The sequence below is a fragment of the Eutrigla gurnardus genome (assembly GCF_963514095.1).
Source record: "Eutrigla gurnardus genome assembly, chromosome: 12".
In the NCBI taxonomy this organism is placed as follows: Eukaryota; Metazoa; Chordata; class Actinopteri; order Perciformes; family Triglidae; genus Eutrigla; species Eutrigla gurnardus.
In genome coordinates, this window is record NC_139926.1 from 13496902 (window position 1) to 13513338 (window position 16437).

General features: G+C 41.7%; 1 protein-coding gene across 3 annotated transcripts in view; it reads right to left on the bottom strand.

Moving 5' to 3' along the window:
• The window catches only part of lims2 (LIM and senescent cell antigen-like domains 2), a 31506-nt gene that overhangs the window by 14105 nt on the left and 964 nt on the right, over positions 1-16437 (bottom strand). Inside the window, exon 1 of one of the 3 annotated variants that reach the window (XM_084023640.1) lies at positions 11777-11869. The exons of 1 other annotated variant lie outside the window; for it this stretch is intronic. Coding sequence is in view for 1 of the 2 variants with exons in the window: in XM_084023638.1 (XP_083879764.1) it covers positions 5021-5118 (98 nt within the window). In the remaining variant the exon portion in view is untranslated. Of the gene's footprint in view, positions 1-5020; positions 5180-11776; positions 11870-16437 lie in introns of those variants that run through there. One more of the 3 variants, XM_084023638.1, reaches the window with a different exon arrangement.

The following is a 16437-nucleotide window of genomic DNA, read 5'->3' on the forward strand; positions in this document are numbered from 1 at the left end:
CTGGTAAGCTTTGTCATGTGAATATTTATGGATTGCTTATTTTTTCCCCTGACGTGATTAAAACTCGGGACAAGTAAGTTAACAGAAGGGTTTGAATTTCAGTTTAAAACAACGCTCTGAACCTTTTATTCATATTTGCTACTATATTCTGCTCCAGAAAATATGTTAATCATGCTCAGAAAGCCCATATTGGTCTATCTGCATTCCTGAAAAACCAAGAAATCTGTGTCCCTCTGGGTAAATGGTAGCTCTTTATGTGGTTAAACTCAACTGCCATCTCAAATTAATGACCACTTCCCACACCATCAAAACAACATAAAGCCAGATTTGGAAGTACAGTCCAGTGGCAAACATGTTTGACGCTCCATCGGAGAGCCGCTGCTGTGTTAACCCTGCAAAACTTGAATACGATGAATGAACAATTGATACGTGTGTGTGTGTGTGTGTGTGTGTGTATGATAGACCAGCTGAAACCTGCCTCTGAGTCCTTCAGTATAACAGTCTCCTCCATGACTCCATAATTCTACAAATAGACAGCAGAGCCTCAACTCCAAACTAGGTGCTGGCAGCTGCTGTGTTTGCAAGAGAGTTTGTATACCTAGAAGGGGCCAACTATACCTCCTATGAAGGGGCTAACAAACTGTATATAACATCCTAAGTCATCCATTCACATGTTTTAACTCAAATTCTGTTTTGTTTTGTTGTGTTCATTTGGGGGCGATTAAATGTGTTTCTAAAATGCATCATCTTTTCAAATGCAGCATTTTAGCAAGCCGTGGTGTATTGTTGTGTATTGTATTCTGTTTAGCATGACACTGAAAGGATTCTGCTACTCAAAAACACCTTTATATTGAACTGTATTCAAAATATTCAGTCTTTATCAAGGGACTGCATGGGTTCTGAAATGAATTTATTAGTTAAAGAAATAATGAACCAAACATTTCACCAGGCACCATAACGTTAAAAGAGCCTTTCCAAAACAGTTCTTCATAAAAGTCTCCTGCCCTTTGTTAAGGCTCTGTTGAGAATCTTGTCCACTGGGAACCAGTGTTGAGTGACTGGGGTACAATGGACAGAGGGTGGGAGCTTAACAGGAAACACACATAATCTTTCCTCCAGATTACATTGCCATGTTGCAGGGTGTTCACTGCCCACTTCCGACCACCACGACTGTCCAGACAACTAATTTCCACAGGGATAGAACTCACTTACACCTACAGTTCTACAAAATTAAACTATTTTTAAATTAAATATCAAAGAAGACAAAACATGCCACTGCATCCGCTTAAACAGTGAATTCCACTGTGATAGTAGTTTACAGTGTGCTGTACGGTTATGCCTGTACACTAACTCAAAAAGACAAAAATATTTCTAACCACAGTGCCAACCACCAACCATGGTAAAATTTATATAATAAATAATATAAATAATATACTAAATTAGATGATTAAAATGTAACTATTGGAACGAAAAAGCCACAGCTAAATCCAAGCTTTAATATTGTGACACGATTCCGTTCACTGGTAGTTCAATATCAAAATTCTGATCGGTCAGAGGAAGGAATAATAGGGTAGTTTTCAGCTTTCAATGCCTGACAGATGGAGAGAGGGAGCGAGAGAGAGAGATAGAAAGAGAATGTGAGTGCTGATATGAATGTCAACCTGCGTTTAAAAATGGCTAAAGCCAGCGTCAGCAGTCGACAGAGTGTCTCTGGTGTGGACCCTCTGCAGGATAGGATTTTAAGACTTCCTTATGGGGTCATTTAAGATCAAAGGTCAACGGTCAGGCCACTAGGAAAATGAGATAGGAAACACACTGTTCTAATAAACTGACCTCTGTAGCTGTGATGAAGGCAAAGCCATTCATTTTCTAAAAGAGGGCGATTTGTAGAAATATTTTACCCAATAACACAAGGACAACATCTGTCTATTACATTTTCCACTAGCAAAGACAACCCATGCTGTTGCAAATTCTCATTAAAAAACTATTAGAAAACTTTTTTTTTTTTTTTTTGGTAGGCTGAAAACAACATGTTACCGTTGTAGCATTGCAGTGAAAAACTCTAGGATATATAGATAAGCTATCAACAAAACAAACCATGGACATTTTCAATAGTGTCCAGGAACCCAAACTTTTTAAAGCGTGCGTAGAAAAAATTTCTTAATTTAATTAAATGTAATGACATTTTCAATGATAAAACAACTTACATTTATGACATTTTTTTTAAGGGAATCCTATCCAAATAATATGTACGTTAATATCTCTGTGAGGGAATCTTTTTCAGTTTTCTTTGAGATTGACAGCTTTCAGTTGATCAGTTAATTTCTGAATGTTTCTGATGATGTTTGTAGCTGCTCATCACACGGATTCCTGCGGGTCGAGTCATTCTTATGTTAACAAAACTCAGAGAAAAGTTATAATAAACATCTTCGACATGACTATCGATCACAGCGCGTGTCTCAGCCCCGCCCCTCGGTGAAACAGACAGGAGACGAGGGACGCTGGATGCATATAGGGGAAACACTGGTGTCACAAAAAGTGATGCTACACCTCCTGAACTTCTTTTACAGTTGGTGCTTGGTTGGTGTTTATCTTGAATTTTTTCTGATTGGCTTGTTGAGTTTTCCACTTGAACTAAAATATTGATATATTTTCTTTATATTGATTTTGACTATAATCTAATGGAGTAATGCAGGAACTTGTTCTCAAACTCCCATCCCTTTTCTCTACTATAAAATATACAGGATTCCACATGTTCAAATAAGGCAGTTAAAAGTTACCTGAAGCTGGAGGACATACCTGCATAAAACTTAAAGGACTTAATCTGGACATTTGCCAATGTTGACAATTGAAGTAAAATAGAATTTTGACAATTATTATGTCATAATATTGAATTAAAACACATAATCCTGCAACTAGAAGAAAATGATATTATGTTAAACTTTGAAATATGTCTTAAGGCTGGCAGAATGGATCTGTGTCTGCAGGCTACATTAGAAAAATTCCAGACCCAAGCAACAACCGTGACTCTCAGCAGGTGTGAGACGAGCAGATTCAGGCCAAAGAAACAAATCAAACACACCCACACTCCCCCCTTACAGACTGTGTCAACAGCAACCATGGCAACACAGACATGAGGGCCACTTGGGCAAAACCCTTTTTCCTTTGGCAAGGCATATAGTTTTCCCACTAACACAAGCATACGAGCACACACGTAACACAGATTCAGTGACTGTGCAAACATAATTCATGAATAACATTTCCATTGTCCTGCACTTTGTGTTCCCGACGCCCATTCTGACCTGCACGTTCCACTTAAGTCAGTTCATACAGCCTAAAGATGAACAATATCGTGTTAAAGATACTTTCTAAATACTGTAAAGTCTACATGAAAACAATACCAGTGTTACTGTCATCTCGTAATAAGGCTACCTGCATACAGGCTAATTTAAAACCCATAATGTACTGCTGTACTGAAACCATGATATGTTTCGCTTTTTGGTCAGCAGTGACACTTAATGATAATGGTGTGGAAGAAAGCAGATGCTTTGTAAACTTCATGTCACAATTGTTTTCATGCATTAATTAAACCTACTTAGTATGTTAAGGCTGCACACTTGTGAATACATTTTTAGGGAAAGCACTTTTTAAAGTAAAAAGTCAGGGATGGTAATGGACTGTAAAAGGTCTGGCATTTATTTCCTCCTAGTTTTTTTGTTGTTATCAAAACTAATATTCTTATTCTCATCACCACTGACAAGGTTTCCTTCCTCTGACTCTGCTGATGCTTTTTCAGGGTTTGTCCCTCTCAAGTGCTTTGTATCTGCTCCTGTGTGTGTTTAATGCAGTCTTGTCATTCATTGAGACAGAAAACATGTATAAATGCTTGGTTTGATGCATACTGATTGATGCTGTAATACTCAAATAATACATTGGTGATGATACTTGCTCTGTGTGCACAACACAGTGACCCGGCAGACTCAAAAGTTTTATTTTCATTAAATGATACATGTAGGGTAGACTTGAAAACAAACAGAGGTTTTTTTGCATTGCCTGCAAAGGAGGGAAGCTATAATGCATGAAATGAAGTGTTTGTGGTTTGACTAGGGACACCTCTAACGAGAGAACTCCCTCTCTGTCCGCATTCCTCACATTGCTACATTCCTCTAATCACTTCACACACACACATGCGCGCGCACACGCGCACACACACACACACACACACACACACACACACACACACACAAAAAGAGAGAGAATGGGAGACAGAGAGGTGGTTGTAAAACCATCCAAAACTGATGTTATTCTATTGTTAAAGCAATATTGCAAAAGGCTCCACATGTTGTACGTTGTTGTGGTCACACAACTCAGCCATCAACTCACAATTCAGCCATCAGCTGCAGTATTTACTGATCAAATACTCCACCGTATCTATCCTTGTCAATACACGACACACAGAAAAGGAGTTTCTTTGCTAATGATACTGTTTCTATAGCAACAAGAGCAAACCCTTTCTGATTCATTACATTATGCAAGACATTAGCGGTCAAATCCACTCAGAACACAACTAAGTCATAAAACCACAGAACACCCACCACATTAAAAAGTCAATAATCAGAGAACAAGATTATTTTTAATAGTGCACAAAACAGAAATAGAAAAACTATTATGGTTAAAAAAATGTAAAGCTTATCCGGAATAAGAAGGATCTTGGAAATGGAGAATGATTCATAATATTAGCGGGCCAAACACCTCAACAATCAGTCGAGAAGTGTGACAGTAAAGTAACCTTGCAATGAGCAGCAGGCAAATGGTGGGATAGATGACTGTTGACCATGAGCTGATTTTATAAGCCTGGTATAATTATTGAAAGCAGAAAATTGACGACACAACAATACAATAAATGTGAGTAAACAATCGGCAAAAATAGCGGCCATCGTGGAGTTGAATGAAAATTTCTCAAATAAAGTCTTGTCAATAATTTGCCAGAAGATGATGAGCTTCACAGAGGTAGACTCACCTGAGGCTGTCCCCAGCCGGACCATAGCTGTCTGGTCTCTCCTGTCTGCGTCTGTACAAGTCCGAGTTTGACAACTCTTTCAGCCTCAAAGAGTTCATCTCCCCTTCGCCTCTCTCCCGCTCTCCCTTCCTTCCTTCCTACCCCTCGTCTGCTGAGAACACTCGGTCCACAGTAATACTCCACTGAAACTGTGTGTCAGTACTCGATCCAAGTAAAAAGATGAAGTCTCGTTCTCTCTCTCTCTCAAATACACCTCCAGGGCTCGCACCCTTGAGGAAGGACATATAGAGAGGTGCGGTTTCGCAGCCTGCACACCTATCAAATACTTCTTGCTCCTCCTCCTCCCCCTCCTGCAGCAGGTAAAGGAAGAATGACTCAGGAGAAGAAGAGAGAATGATTGCCCTCTCTGACCTTTACCCCCGGCTTTACCGCCGCCTACTTTCTCACTGGCTCATTCTTCTGTTTAAAAAGAAAGCTGAGATAGACAAGAGGTCACAACCAACAAAAGAGAATTATAAGGGCCATGTCCCCACACACACATGTATACAATGGCAAGCTTTCAGTACTGATAACTAGTTATGTGGAATAGAGATCATCCTAATAATGTGATTTGAGGTCAGCATCATACTGGATGTTTTTGTATTTTGACTGTAAGTGTGTACAAGATATTGGAAAATATTAGGTACAATTAATTGAAATGTATTAAGTTATTTTATAAGGATTAAGAAAAAATTATACGGGTAAATATGCATCAAATTTCATCTATAAATAAATATACACTGCATTTTCCTTTTTACGAATGCATCAACTCATGCATTGACACAATATCACACAATATGTGTGATAAATCAACATCAGATCAAATCATTCATCAACTGTAAATGCAACTGAGGAAAGCTGTAGACAATAACTTGATGTAGCAATGGTTGGAAAAGTAACTATAATCAGCCAGCAAGGCATGTTTTTAAAACAGTAGAGTAATAGTTACAACAAAAACCCATCTGTTTCAGCATTACATCAGCTTGTTTAGAGGGTGGGGAACAGACACAGCAAGTAAAGCCGCACTATATCAAACAATGCCACTTATGATGGAGTCATATTTTCAAGTTTCAAGTGTACACCGCTTTTCAATCTGACTCAAGCTCCTCCATTTTAAACTGTGAGATTACTACAGAGACAACAAACTACTGAAAAGGGGGGAAATGTCAATCTATGAATAATTCATTGCAATGTTGCGTGGGAACAAGTGATCCTCCCAAACGGACACAAAACGCAGCAGATGCATATTTTCAAAAGGAGCTGAAACTTGCCTCTCATACATATTTAATTACAAACAAGACTCTATGACATCACCGAAAGCAGGGACAGGATTGGTCAGAGGACGTGAAAACCAAACAAGCAAAGTCAACAAGCAACCAAAGAAGAAACAGATGTAAACAGACTGCAGCACTGTAAAACACAACACGCAGTCTGATTTTTTTGATTCTGAAATCCTTTAAGTTAACAGTGTTTAGCCTGTGTATACCACTCTGTCTGGTATGGTGTTACATTGCTGTGTATGGACTAACCAATATCTCTCCTTATGTACAGATAGGTATGAACACACGTGGATTCACCTTCAGCAGCTTGCCTTGACCTGTTCAGCATTCCACATGGGTTTGACGAACACACACACACACACACACACACACACACACACACACACACACACACACACACACACACACACACACACACACACACACACACACACACACACACACACATTTTAAATATTTATTTATGCCCACATATAAAGAAGTACAAGGGTTCTTGCACAAGGGACATAAACACTGCCAGTGCAGTTGACAATGGAAGACGGTCAGACACAAAACGCCTGGGCAGCTGAACGCAGTTACATACAAAATGACCTACAGGTCAGATAGAAAACAGACATTTAAGGATACAAAAAACAACGTCTCCTCCAGATTGAACGGCTACCAATAATAACTGAGACTGAGCAGTACCTGGCCAACTGTTTAGCTCTTCTTTTAGGGAGGCCGGCCATCTGAAGGCCCCTCACAACCAACTTATGCGCATGCCCCAGACTACCAAATATAAAGACTAGAAGTTTACACCTGTAGCCTAGCTGAGAGATGGTCTGCTTCAGCTGCTGATATTTCAGCACTTTGGTCAGAAAGGCCTCCTCTAGGCTGTAATCAAAGGTACAGCCGACCTCCAGAATGAGCACCTCTCTATGATTTTCACTAACAACAACAACATCAGGAGTATTAGCTGTTACATGAGAGAACATTGAGACATCATTACACAGGCTGAACATACTCGGCTTCACAGTAGAATGTTTATACAGCATGATGGAAGACCTGAAGATAGAAGAGATATCTGCTGATATCAAATCTACAATTCTGTCATGCCTACATATGTAGAGCCCTCTGTAAACATGGCAACCATTTAAGATGTGAGACATGGTTTCAGCTATTTGTTCACTGCCATGGTGTATACAGTAAGGAGCATGACTTCCTGGAAACCAGATGGACAGGTTCAGTTTAGTTGGTAAAACCTGCAGTCTCGCTTTTATAGCAAATGTAACAATGTTCTCATCCAGGGCAGCATTTCTGAACACAGCGTGTGAGACAGAGTGGTCTGCAGCTGGGAGACATGCAATCTTCCCTTGAAGTCTCAGCTCAGTCCATTGCTGCCGCTGCCTCCGTTGTTGCGCCCCCAAGAGGTGACCTCGAGCATTTCTCAGTGGGAGTAGATGTTTTGTCCCACATACATTCACAGTTGCTTTTACAGAGATGTTGGGGTCGGATATAACCTCCTCTGAGACCTCCACGGTCTCAGAGTCAGACCCCGTCCACTCCAGGGTAACATCAGCCCAGCAACACAGATCGTTCAGGTCAGGCCAGTCTGACCACACACCGAAGCCAGGAGAGCGGCTGTCCAGCTTTCCACTGGGTTTCCTCTTGAATCCCAGGAAGTTAGGCTCCGACCCACGAGCCAGAGGGACCTTGCGTCTTCTTAGGTCCAGGAACAGAGAAGCTCGGGCAAGCTCTCTGACATATTTATCATCATTGTTCAACATATTCAACAGATGGGAAAGTCTCGTAGCAATATATGTCCATTCAAAATTAGGAACACCCAGACCACCCTCACTCTTACTATGAAATATGATATTGCGTGTTGTATGTGTATTTAGGCCAGTCCATTGTCTTACAAAATATACAGTTTTATCCGTCAAATCACATAGTGATTTTCGTGGAACATGTACATTAGAAAGAAGATGTTGTACCTTGGACAATGCAATTACTCTAACTGCCTCCAGCTTCATGATGAGTGGCAGTGGGGATACATTTATAGACTCAAGTCTGCTGTAATATTCTGATGTAATTTCATCGACTTGGTCTTTCCACTCACCTGCCACATTGAATTTATGACCCAAATATGTATACGTTTCATGACGTGAGTAAACTCTGAGTGACTTATTACAAACAGTGAACACAGGTATTGTATCTGTTTTAGAGTGATACCAACGGTTCCCCCCACTCCGCCTTTCATAAAAAACTGCACATTTTGAATCTTTAACCTCTAATCCTGACCACTCCAAAAAGGAGTCTGTTCTGGAGAGCATGTTGTTGATCACAGCCTCTTGACGAGAGGCAATCTGAACATCGTCTGCATACCCCTGGACGGGGTTAGGGGAGATAACATTACAGGTGACACAGCTACAAAGCCACTTTAACCACTGGTTTAGCGCCAACACAAAGTTAACTGCGCTCCAGGGGCAGCCAGTCTTAATGCCCACTTGGAGAGGGATTGGGTCTGTGAGCTGTTTACCACAGATAACCTGTATGAATGAACCAGAGTAAACATCTTTAACAATGTCAATAAAAACCTGAGGCAGATGTATTTCCTCCAGAGCTGTTATCATGACATTATGTGCTAAAGTTCCAAATGCATCACGAAAGTCCAAAAAAACTGCAAAGAATTTACTGGACTCATGTTTAAAATCATCAATACCTGTTTTGAGACAAAACACATGTTCATTCATGCCTTGCCTGCTGATGTAGGCTTTTTGCTTGGGCGACAGAATGTCCACATCCACAAGCCATGGTAGTATTCGGGCAAGAACACATTTCATGAACACTTTATAGATGGTAGGCAAAAGGGAAATGTCTCTCCAGGTTGATGGATTGTCCGGAATATTGTCTTTTTTGGGAATTCTATGAACGAGAGCCCCCTTCCATGACTCAGGTACTCTCCTATTTTCCAAGCAGACATTAAAAATTGATGTTATTTCAGCTGCCTGCGTGGCTTTGAGATCTTCATATGAAACACCGTCCATGCCACTTGCTTTATTGTTAGGTAGAGTGCGCAGCACAGCCTCCACCTCAGTCTGTGTGAACTGCGCAGTGTCAGGGAGATAGTCTGGCTCCGTGTGTGAAACAGCGCCATGCCAGGGCGGTGGAGGGAGTGGGTCATGAATTGACGTTTGCCCTCGGCATTTATTCTGATAATATAATTGCACTTGCTCGCAATTATTGGGGCACGGAGGGGGGTCGGGATATTCGCTGTTGTTTAGGATAATTTGAATGGCTTTAGATTGTCTATGCTGCCAAAGATAGGCCAGTTTATCTCTGCTCACCTTCTTCCGTTGTTCCCGTCTCGTAGTTGTTAGCGAAGGCTGCACTGTCTCCCGGAGGAAACGCAGCTGCGCCTCAATCCAGCTGGAGGCCAGCGCCGGTGTTAAATCCTCCGGGAGCGGCTGCTTTGTCGGGAGCTTTTTTAATACCCGAACTACGAACTTCAGAAGGGGGAAACCAAAGGGTCTTCCACGATGGCTTTCAGTTGTAAGCACACCATTCTTGAAGAATATGCCGTTCAGGAGGGCTATGAGGCGGATCCACCTCCCAGGATCTGCCGATGAAACAAAGTGTTGTTTTTCATGATGTTTCTTGGACGCCAAGCTGCTCCGGAAGGTCCTCTCATAGACTTGAAAGGCCGACCATTGCTGCTCCGTCAGGGGTTTCACCAGCTCAGCGAGGTCCGTGAAAGCTGGCTCTCTGCCCAACAGGTGTTTTGGCGTCGGGTCATGAGCGTGCCATTGTTGTTGATAAACTCTCCCACTCCGGAGTGCTTGTTTGTAAGCAACTCTGATCGCCGACACCAAGCACATTGTCCAGACCGTCTTCCACAAAATCATCGTGCACATGACTACATTAACGGCGGCAGTTACGACGGGTGTAATCAGATGTTCAGAGTGCTGCGCTCATGCCGTCTACTGCCGCCATGCTGCAGCGGCACACACACACACACACAAACACAACACGCAGTCTGATTTTTTTGATTCTGAAATCCTTTAAGTTAACAGTGTTTAGCCTGTGTATACCACTCTGTCTGGTATGGTGTTACATTGCTGTGTATGGACTAACCAATATCTCTCCTTATGTACAGATAGGTATGAACACACGTGGATTCACCTTCAGCAGCTTGCCTTGACCTGTTCAGCATTCCACATGGGTTTGACGAACACACACACACACACACACACACACACACACACACACACACACACACACACACACACACACACACACACACACACACACACACACACACACACACACACACACACACACACACACACACAACTTAACTTCAAAACCTGCTTCACATCCTAGGGCAGCTACAACAGGGTCACATTCACAGGCCGACATGTCTGAGTATGCCAGAATATTCATGACGTATCATCGCTTTAGGCTTTATATCTGAAATCAACAAACTCACAAGATTGGCTCACTTGGAATCTGTCATACAATTTAAATATATTGGTATGGTAAGTAAGTGACAAGACATTACGCAATCTGCACTGGTTTACACAGTGTAGGTTGTATGCAACGCGTAATTGTAGCACTATGACCACTGAGGGATTTCAAGCTAATACTTTTGTTTTGAATTTAAGTTTTGTGCTCGTGTAATGTGCTGAGATTGCCGTCTTGGTACAAACACTCGCACTGGCTCATCTCTCTCATGCACGTTCAGAAACAACAGAGTAGACATTTCAGAACCAACCTCTCTAGCACATGAGTGCACTGCCACCGTGTGGACAACACTGGTACAACAGCTATTCTATCATCACTGCACACCCCAATGACTGCAATAAATGTAAATGTATTCCATGTATGTAGAGTTGACTGTGGAATTACAATTTGTTAAAATAAGCAATGTATTCAGCATTTTTTTCTGCATGTTATTTCTTAACCAACACCTACTTATCATTCATATAAATTAATAGGAATTTTGGCATCACTCACACACATGAAAGGAAGTTTACAAACAAGTACCAACACCATGGACCACATGCTGAGCTGCAGGGCAAAGATGTTTGTAATAAACATCACTGACATGAAGCTGACTTCCTTTATCTGGACTGTCACAGGCAAAATACTTATTTTTTAAATTTAGGCAAACCTTTATTTAACCAGGAAGTCCCTTGAGATGGAACTCTCTTGTTCAATGAAAACCTGGCTAAGATAGCAGTTACAGTTTAAATAGAAATATAACACAACAGACAGGAAATACAGTCATGAAAATACAGCTAAATATAATATTCAAAAGGTGCACAGAGGTGCACCTTTTGAATATGCACACAGCTGTATTATAAACAATGTATAACGATCACACGGATCAAGTAATGCAGCCTAACTGCAGATGCGACAATTACAAATAGTTTGGTACTTAAATGTATCTTCTTACCAATGTTTCCTGTCGAACTGTGAGGAGTATATACTGCTGTTGCTCTGCTGTCACTGCAAACACTCCTACTGCCGTTATCTGCCTGCATTGCCAAATCACTTCCTGTTTGCTGTGGTGTGTGTGAGGGAGGGAGGGAGGGAGAGTGTGTGTGTGTGTGTGTGTGTGTGTGTGTGTGTGTGTGTGTGTGGAGGGAGGGAGTGTGTGTGTGTGTGTGTGGGAGGGAGTGTGTGTGTGTGTGTGTGTGTGTGTGTGTGGGGGGGAGGGAGTGAGTGTGTGTGTGTGTGTGTGTGTGTGTGTGTGTGTGTGTGTGTGTGTGTGTGTGTGTGTGTGTGTGTGTGTGTGTGTGTGTGGGTGTGAGGGTGTGAATATGTTTGTGTCCACTTGTGCCTATGTGCCAGTATGTGTTGTGGGAGACGGATGTAAATCCAGCACACAAACTTCTAATCCTGTGTGTGTTTACAGCCAACCTGCCAGTGAGGATGGAGGTGGGGTGTGAGGAGGGAGATTTGGGGAGATAAAAGGCTGGGTAGAGAAGAGAAGGGATGACTAGGTGTGACTTGCAGTCTTAAGGCCAAGTTATGCTTCCGCGTCGACACAACGCAAGGGGGCTTGCGGACCCCTTACGTCCTTGCAGACCGCCCTTACGTCCAACGCAAGGGCCTGACGTGTGCCTCCCAAAAATCCTAGACGCGCGTTGAGGCGACGCAATACCAACGCAACACCAACGCAGCGGCATTGGCTGTGATTGGTCTAGGGATGCACGATAATTATCGGACCGATAATTATCGGCCCGATAATAGGAATTATGACGTCAACCCGATAAATCCGATACAATTATTAATACCTCCGATAATCCGAAGATAGGATGTTTGTGTTAAAACAGCGGGTGGATTGGGATGAGGGACGTTAGTTTTTTTCTAGGCGCCTCCCGTTTAGCATGTGATGTGGTTACTGTGGTATCACAGGTTTCGGAGGAGGGAGTTAATCCACAAATCGAGCGCTCCCTTCTCATGCCTGGCTGTGACGTAGAGGCTGCGAGCGAGTGGAGGAGGAAGACTAGTAAACAAACACGCATGGCGTCTGTACTGTGGGACTACTTCAAAGTTTCTGAGGAAACTGAATCGCTTGCCATTTGTAACAAATGCAATGCAGAAGTTCCAAGAGGAGGGAAAAAGGCATCGAGCTTTAATACATCCAACCTTAAAAGTCACCTCGCACATCACCATCGCTACGACGGTGTGTTAAAAGCGTATGAAGACGCCGGCGCCGCTAAAGAAGCAGCGAGCCCGTAGTTTAGCGTTTTGATGCACGGGTGAAGTAGCGGTCCTTGTACCTCGGGTCCAATATAGTTGAGAGATAATACAGTGGCTTTTCCTCGATGTCACCAAAACGCGTTTCCACTGCTTTTAACGGGGTTTCCTTTGATGTTTTCACTCCGTTCTCTGTTGGTAACGTTTGTTTTAGCAGTCGCGTCAGCGCTTGAATGGAGGGGATCACATCCGCAGTAGTGGCTGTTGCTTTGCTGATATTTCTGCCTATTACCGTAGTTTACATTTCTGTGTGGATCAGGACCAACAGTTTAATGTAGCAGCACTTGTGTGTGCATATCCCATGCTGCTCAGGGAAAGTTGTCATTGACTGACTGACTCACTTACATATTTATTTGAAAAAAATAAATATTGTCATTTTATTGAAGAGTCAAAACTGTTCTTGGCTTTCTTTTGTTCATAGTAATAATTATCATGTCACTGTGATACATCTGGTTAGGTGTTTGGTAAAAGGCAAAGCTATGCTAAATCTACCTAAGCTTAGTCATTAGTGTTTTTGACCTGAATTTGATCTGAATATACATTCAAAAACGAATAACAATATTATCGGTTATCGGTATCGGTCCCGAGGAGCAGAAAGTTATCGATATCGGTATCGGCTTCAAAAAATCAATATCGTGCATCCCTAGATTGGTCCGCTAACTACATCCGCTGGAGACCGCTATCCGGTTTCCACTCATAAACACCGCCATTTAAACTTTTAAAAGGCTACTTTTATTGTTTGCACCTCGTTTTATTGTTTGCACCTTCTCGCTTTTGCACAAAGAAATAAAACACCAAGTTCTGAAAAATAGTGGATGTTTAAAGCCGGAAAGTAAACAAATAGGCTATAACGAGGCTAACGACGATATACGCCAAGAGTCTCGGTCGGTCGGTCAGTCTTTACAAAAAACATAGCGCCCTCTACCGGTGTGGCATTGAATTGCATTTCGACACGTAAACCCAACGCAGAACCATCACGGTCTCCAAGCAACTGCGTGGCCGTTGCGTTATCACTACGCGGAAGCATAATCAGGGCTTTAAACGACCAGACTGAATGGATAATCAAGTAGTTCTCGTAGACCTGCCAAGTTAAGTGTATCTATCCAGCTTCCATAAGTGAAAGGCCAAACACAGTGAGCACACTGGCTGCCAGTGGCACATTATACTGTGTGGATGATCTTTCATAACCATGGGTGTGCCTTGAAATATGAAACACTTCTCTGACCGATAAATAATGTTTAATTTATAGAAATTGGCCGATACAAAAGAAAACCTATGCATATCAGAATAAAGCGCTTGCAAAACATACAGGAAAATGCAAGGCAAGTATTGTGGATTGATGAGTAAAATCCTACCAAAATACAAAAGGCTTATTTTTCTGGACATTCATCTGGGAGAGAAATAGTATGAATGTTTTGAAATGGGAATAAAAATAGCATGACAGGTCTCACACACAGCATGGAGGAACCATTGCAAAGCCTGTTCTTTCTGCGTCAGCCAGTTATCTATCATTGGATACTAAACATTTACATCAGACTGGTGATCTCAATGACAACATCAATGTTTCGTATGGCCAACACACTGACAACCATTTAAAATCTCATAGTACCTATAGTTTTAGAGAAAGCAGTGATTCCATCACTCAAATAGCTTTGTCACAGTGGTTTTCTGTTCTGCTTTGGAAGCAAATGTTGATAACTAAATCTAAGATTGATATCAATATCTTTCCTAGTCTGCCTCACAATAAATACATGTTAATGTGAAGACAGTGGTAGGCTTTTATTGTGCTACCAGGACATAAGATCATAGGACATCCAAATCCTCAACAACTTAAACTTCTATACAACGATTATAAGTCAATAATTCTCATGTCTTGTATTATAATTATGCTGCTGTGTAAATAAATACTTCTTCACACCACACGCATCAAGTTAATACGCACACAGTCCAAATCCTACATCACACTCTTCCAAACAAGGACAAGTCCACACTGGAGACGGGGACATTCTTCTAAGCTCTAGTTGTATCAACACAGAGTGGAATCAGATGAAAATGTAATACGTTGGGAATGCAGCAATCCTCAGGCCTTTAAAAGAATTGCCCTCTTACAGCTTTGAGTGTCCAGAGTGCTTTATAAAAGCCAGATTCATCCCAGGCCATAATTAACTCGGCAGTGCACACAGTAGCATTCACACTGGTGGAAAAAAATATGGCTCTGAATAGCAGTCCCCAGGGAACGGATGGTCAGGAAGTGGTCCAGAAAGCAATAAGTCCAGAGAGTTTGTGTGGACATTCCTGTGCAGGGAGGAGATTGATCTGCAGTAAATGAAGGAACATCCCATAATTCTTTCTTTCTACTATTCTTTGAGTATCACTTCTGTCTAATATGTGAGGGTAGGTCCTTTTAAAGCCATTGGTTTTTTCTTTTTTAAAGGATAACTATATGATAGTATAGCATCGCATTAAACAACTATTTGTAATGTAAAGAGTAATAGCTACCTGCATGTAATGAAGTCGCTTTCCCTCTGTGTGGGTTGTAATCTGAGCTTCTCTGTGCTTTGTTTACATAGCCAGGTTTCCTGCCTTTTAGGGCATGTTAGTGCATGTGAGCACGCCCTGCTGGTTAGCTCACTGCACTGCACTAAGCTCATATGACGGTTACAACAGCGTCAGTCTGGGTGCAGTTAGGGAAGCATAACAAACACCCTCCTGTTTCCCCTCAGGTTAAAACTTTAAACTGTGTCAGCAATGTTGCAGTTCTTTGCATTGTTAGCGCTGTTAGCCACCTGCTCAGCTGTCGCCATGTTGAGAGCCGTGTGGAGGCACTGGTTATGCTCCTCTGAATTTTTGGCACCTTGCAATTAGGGTCATCAAACCTCTGATACAATATACCCTGATGAATTCCCGAAAGTTTATTGTCCATCCACCCATCATCAACTGCTTACCCTATATTCAGGGGCGCGGGGGGGGGCTGGAGCTGATCCCAGCTGACATTTGGCGAAGTTTATAGTTTTTACGATAATTTTTTTCATGTCAGATGTATGACTTATTATTCACAAAAGCATGGTCTTTTAAAGAAAGCAAACATTGGGGGGAAATACATTGATCTTGTCTCTGACATTATATCATCAGCACATTGGCAAAAGTTTCTGAAATTGATTTAGGGCATTATATTACATACGGTGTGGATTTATTATATGTTAATTTAAAAAAAAACATTGTGGAGACCGACCAACATACAAGATATAATTAAGGATGTATTTCAATGTTGGTTGTATTTTGTTAGACAGTTTACACACATCTGCTGCACAAAAGTGACTGCACACACACACACACACACACTCACACTCA